The sequence below is a fragment of the Lolium perenne genome, chromosome 1 (assembly GCF_019359855.2).
Source record: "Lolium perenne isolate Kyuss_39 chromosome 1, Kyuss_2.0, whole genome shotgun sequence".
Lineage (NCBI taxonomy): Eukaryota > Viridiplantae > Streptophyta > Magnoliopsida > Poales > Poaceae > Lolium > Lolium perenne.
In genome coordinates this window covers 13,441,820-13,447,551 of record NC_067244.2, presented here as the reverse complement: position 1 = coordinate 13,447,551, position 5,732 = coordinate 13,441,820, and the positions used below count along the sequence as shown (strand labels likewise).

The window sequence follows — 5,732 nt, the reverse complement described above, 5'->3', positions numbered from 1 at the left end:
TGGGAGGTGGACACCGGTGCGTGCGGTGGGCGCTCTACTTGGAGCAAGCAAGCTGATGCTAGTTAGTGGGGAGTGTGGGGTTTGAGGGATACGGAGATGGGTTACCATGTATTGGCATTTTACCCTGGCGCTGTGTGTGTGTGGGGTATTCTGTCAACGTGTGTAAACGGCCGTTTTAAGGATCCAGTGCGACATGCACTGTTTGGGCAAAAAAATCCAGCGCGACACGCGCTGTAGGGCATACACTTAAATTAGATCGTATTTCTTTTTTTTTTCTTTTTCAGAAATTTAAAATTTTGTTTTCTTTCTTCTAAAGGAATATTTTTTTGCCTCTTTTATGCAACAATTTTTTTCTTCTATAGTAGAAATAAAAAAAACTAGCAATTATATATATGCTTATTTTCGTTGAGTTTTTTTTCATAAATACGCCTAGTAATTCGCTTTGATTGACCACATAAATTGAAATCCATTTATCTGGTCAATTAGAGCGAATATCTAGCCGTCGTTTTCGTGGATTCCGTTTTCTGCATGCATTATTATAGGTAGTGTATACCGTGACCGTGATGCGCTGACAGCTCGTGACCTCCTATCCTATTTTAAAAGTGGCAACAAGGACGATTCGTGATCCACGCACGCGATACCCTTTTATATATGGGGAAGGCCTCCCCCTGTCGCCCCTCTTCTTCTTCCCAAAGACTCCACCTTTCTTCTCCCCACACGAACCAAACTCCGGCCATGGTGCTTCCAGCTGATGGCTGTAGAGATTCAGCGAGAAGATTTCTGCAGAAATCCCTCGATGCAGGCGAGAAACTCACCCCAAGCCATGGGGACGACGACGCTACGGGATCTCGATCTCCGGAGATCCGAGCCATGCTGGCGGCGATCCAGGCTCGAGCCGGAAGTATGAACAACGACTCCCCACGGAGACGCCGGTACGGTCCCGCGCCGCAACGCATCAGGGAGACGCTGGTCCGGGCCCGAGCCGCACATCTCCATGAGAGACGACGGCAGCCGGGCCTCGCCTCTCCGGCCCAGCTCGGCGCCTATAAAAGGGGCAGGGCACCTGCCCATCCGCCGCAGAAGACCGAGGCGCCTGCTTCGCATCTACAAGGTTCGGATCTAATCCCCCTCCTTCCCAGTCCTCATCTCTCTTCCCCCGCCTCTCTCGTTTGGTTTCGGATCTAATCCTCCTCCCCCACCCCACTCTCGCAGGAGCAATCACATCGCCGAGGCGTTAGGTCTTCTCCCACGCAAGCCAAGGAGCGAGGAGGAGGCCGGATCCTCTCCATGGAGCCGAGCGGAGACGTCAGCCCGCCCAAGCCGCGCCGGAAGGTCCGTCGATCTGCTCTCAAGGACCGCGAGAGGGGCATGGAAGTGGTGAGCACCACTCTCTCCCCATCCCCCTCCCCCTCCTCTTCTGGATCCGGATCCCGTCATCTAATGCGTCGTTTAGATCAGATCGATTCACCTGATGCGTTCCTTGTAGATCCGCGATGTCGTTTAGATCGGGCCGATTCACCTGCTGCGTTCCTTGTAGATCCGCGATGTCGTTTAGATCTGGCCGATTCACCTGCTGCGTTCCTTGTAGATCTGCGACGCGTTACGAAAGCATTTGTTACATTCTCCTGCGTTCACATGATATCCCTGTTACCTAGGAACTCGGCTCTAACTCTTGTCCTGTGGTTGGAACCGAAATATTTTTTGGTTGCTGTTTGCAGTAGGTCTCTATTTAGCAATTCGGGACCTGGAAGTATGTGTTGGTTTTATATTTTGCTCTTGACATGCAAACAAGTTCGAATCCAATGCTTTGGATTTCTTAAACTTCAAATCAAAGTAGGCTGATCTGCTGAGGTGTTGAACTGAACTTATAGCTATATTAAATTGTAATGCATGCTAGTTTTATATGGTGGTGGCTTGGCAACACTTGCGTTATTGCTCGTAATTTCGCTTCCTTTTGAGATCTGGACCGCTCTCTGCCATGTTACGGTTGCATTTTTAATCGGACTCCTAGTTGTTAAGTGTCTGAGGTCACTCTATGGTAGGGCTAGTTGTTAGTTATAATTTGTCTTTTTCCCATAAGCTTTATAATTTGTATTTTTCCTCAGCTTTTCAAACATGCTTATCTGCCAGTTATGTATGCCCATATTTAGATTGGTATAGTTTTCGTGGTCCTCTGCATTTAGTTAACAATCATCAGATTTGCAATTATGTCTGTCTGCGATTTACGTACCTTCATATTTAGATTGCTACATTTTTCCATTATAGTCTGCATTTAGTTAACGCTAGATGTCTGTCTTAGAAGTTAGTGTGCCTTTTTCGTCGAGGATTCTTGGCATTTAAACATACATCTTTGTATTTCTTCTTAGCTTTGCAAGCATGTCATGGTATCTGCTAGTTATGCTTATTATATTTTTCACTGTCCTCTGCATTTTGTCATTACTAGATGTCTGTCTTAGATCTAACTCACAGACCCAATTATTTTGTTTAGACTACACTTGCCACTTTCATCAGATTTCAATCAAAAAACACAATTGGTTTAAAGTTTATGCAATGTGTTGTTTAGATCCGGACCGCGTCATGCAATGCGTCGTTTAGATCAGATCGATTCACCTGCTGCATTCCTTGTTGATCTGCGACATGTTACGCAAGCTGTCGTTTAGATCGGGCTGATTCACCGGCTGCGTTCCTGTAGATCCGCTACGCGTTACGCAAGCCATGGTTACATTCTCCTGCGTCCACTTGATATGTTAACCCCCATCCATGAATCTGTTCCCTGTTACATTAGGAACTCGGCTCTAACTCTTGTCCTGTGGTTAGAACCGAAATATTTTTGGTTGCTGTTGCAATAGGTCTCTATTTAGCAATTCGAGACCTGGAAATATATGTTGGTTTTAGTTTTGGTCTTGACATGCAAACAAGTTCGAAGCCAATGCTTCGGATTTCTTAAACTTCAATTCAAATTTAGTCTTATCTGGTGAGGTGGACTAACCTATATAAAACTGTAATGCATGCTAGTTTTCTATGGTGGTGGCTTGGCACACTTGCATTATTACTCGTAATTTCGCTTCCTTGTGAGATCTGAACCACTCTCTGCCATGTTGACTTGCATCGTACCCACATATCAACATCTTCCTGCTACTGACATTTTTTCACTGGACCAGACTACACTATATCGCCCATATGTAGTCAGCAACATTGTATTGGTTATGTTACCCATTGATTGATCTGTTCCATGTTACATTACAAACTTGTTTATAGCTTTTGCCCGTTGGTTAGGACCAAAAATTTCTGGTTGCTGTTCTATTAGGTCTATTTACCAATTCCAAACCTAGAAGTTGGGGTTCTATTTTGCTCTAGAACTGCACAGGGAGAGCGATCACACAAATTCGAAGCCAGTACTTTGAATTTTTTAAACTTAAAATTCACAGTAGACTTATCTGGTGAGGTGGTGAATTAGACTTACCGATATAAAACTGAATGCATGGTAGATACTGTAGATTTTCTGTATTGTGGTTTGGCACACTTACTGCTTCTACCATATATTGATGATTGATTGCTTCCTTGTGAGATCTGAACCGCTCTCTGCCTAGTTGCTTCCTTGTGAGATCTGAACCTATTTCAATGTTCTTGACACTGTCTATTTAGATTGCCAGGGGTCGCCGGTTTGTCCTTCCAAGTGACGCCAAGCTGGCAGGACCAGTCGTGTACTGGCTCAACAGGATGTCCGTGGATGTCTACAATTGCTCCGCGGACCTCATGGAGACCAAGAACAATCTGAAGGCTGCAATGGCTGGGGCTGAGGAGACCGACAAAGCTGTCCTGAAGTTGGTGATTACGTTTATCAACAAGCAGATTCGTGAGCTCCGCAAGCAGGGTTTCAGACTTCGAAGGTACGTCCTGGATGTTGAGCAAGGCGTGTGCGTCAATGAGCCGCTTGATTGGGTCAGGCCTTGAAGGCTGAGCAAGTGGTAGAGTGCCGTAAGAACTTTGCCTGGAAGGTTAAACAATATGAATGCCCTGTTGTGAGATTTGGTTCTCTTTACTTGAACAGTACTATTGCTCTGGCGTGTATGTAGCTGCGTCTGTGGAACCTAATGTTTCGAACAAGTTGCTCTTGTGTGTACTTATGTTGCTGTTGATACTACTATCTGTCTACGTTATAGTATATATTTTTCAGCTTGTGTGTATGTATGTTGCTGCGGATACTACTGTATATTGTTTTCAGCTTCCACTTTGATCAGCACTGATTTTGTTTTAGTAAAACTGAACTGCAGCTTTTCCAAAAAACTCATCCGTGCTCTTTACCAGTGTGAGCCTTCTTTCTGAAAATTTTGAAACCCACAGTTTTCAATGTCCAAAAAATCTGCACAGCATTATGTAGTAGTTTTTTACCCCTGAGATTGTACTCAGAAATTTCGTTTAAAAATAACAGGTTTTATGTTGGAAAATTCAAAAAGGCAAATTTCTGACAAAAATATTCGTAGACACCAAGATTGTCCCTAGAAATTTCTTTTAGCCCAAAACATTATACAATACAAAAATTTCTGATAAAAATATGTGTATATAACTCGTATATATTGTCAGATATTTTTCCTATACCCGAAATCATTACAAGTTTCCAACCAAACTTTACGTGGATGTATGCATTCCTGAAAATTAAATTTGAATTTCTTTATAGAACTTAAAAGTACAATAAATAATACTCCCTCCGTCCATAAATAGATGCCAAAGATTTGTCTAAATTCGGATGTATCTATACACTAAATTGTGGCTAGATACATTCAAATTTAGACAAACTTTTGGCATCTATTTATGGACAGAGCTAGTAATATTTTTTATCTTTATTTTTACTAATAAGTTTTCTGTGTATTATCCCGGCGCAATATCATTACACGTGACATCGTGAGTTTGCCGTTTGGCGGGCCGGTTTACGCCGGGCTCAAGTCCAGAAAACTCGCCGATACACGCCGGATTGACGTGTATTCCAGACGCTCCCGGTCCCTCGCGTTTTTGTCTGGCGGCGCTGACGCTCGGAGCGACGCTCCATGTGCGTCCGTGAAGACCGACACTCCGGCCCGTCTGCAACCTGGAAGGCCACAGCCGGATTCCAGCTGCTCCGCCCCATCAACCATGCTCAATCGAATCTACAATATGTTTTACTTGATCTGGACTTGCTTAGAGCATTCCAGTCACGTCCCCCAAAATGCGCTGGATCGAGCCTTTGGGGAACGTGTTTTGTTCGTGCCGCGTTTGGAGGACGTCGCTCCCTAGCCGCGTCCTCTAAACACCGCCCCCAAACATTAAAAATAATTTAAATAGATAGAAGAAAACTCTTTACTATAATATTCAAATTGGTTCAACTTAAAATTACATATAAAACTTCGAAAAAACGTAATTAAATTACATAAAAATTATTTTAAACTACTTCGTCGTCTTCTTCTTATTCGATGATGGCCCCTCCTCGTCGTCGTCATCACGGTGGCGCTTCCTGCTCGTCACCTCTTCCGAAGAGGCGGTGTCGGCCGACTCGTCGGAGGAACTAATGTTCTCCTCGTCGTCGCCGGTGCTCACCGACTTCGCCTTGGCCTTGACTTTGGCCTTCGCTTTCGCGTCCGCCTCCGCCTTCGCACGGGCCGCCGGCGCCTCCTCTGACCCTTCCTCCTCCGCGTCCTCCTCCACGCCCAGCCATTCCTCCTCGCTGTCAAGTGCCGGCAGGGAATCATCACCGCTGC

At 44.9% G+C, this 5,732-nt stretch overlaps 1 protein-coding gene across 1 annotated transcript; it reads left to right on the top strand.

Annotated features, from left to right (window-relative positions):
• The first annotated feature begins 558 nt into the window (after positions 1-558).
• On the top strand, positions 559-4,149 carry LOC127320867 (uncharacterized). The gene is made up of 3 exons (XM_051349952.2): positions 559-1,111; positions 1,213-1,377; positions 3,646-4,149. Exons 1-3 carry the CDS (start codon positions 995-997, stop codon positions 3,952-3,954), a joined length of 591 nt encoding a protein of 196 aa, XP_051205912.1. The 5' UTR covers positions 559-994; the 3' UTR covers positions 3,955-4,149.
• The last annotated feature ends 1,583 nt before the right edge of the window (positions 4,150-5,732 follow it).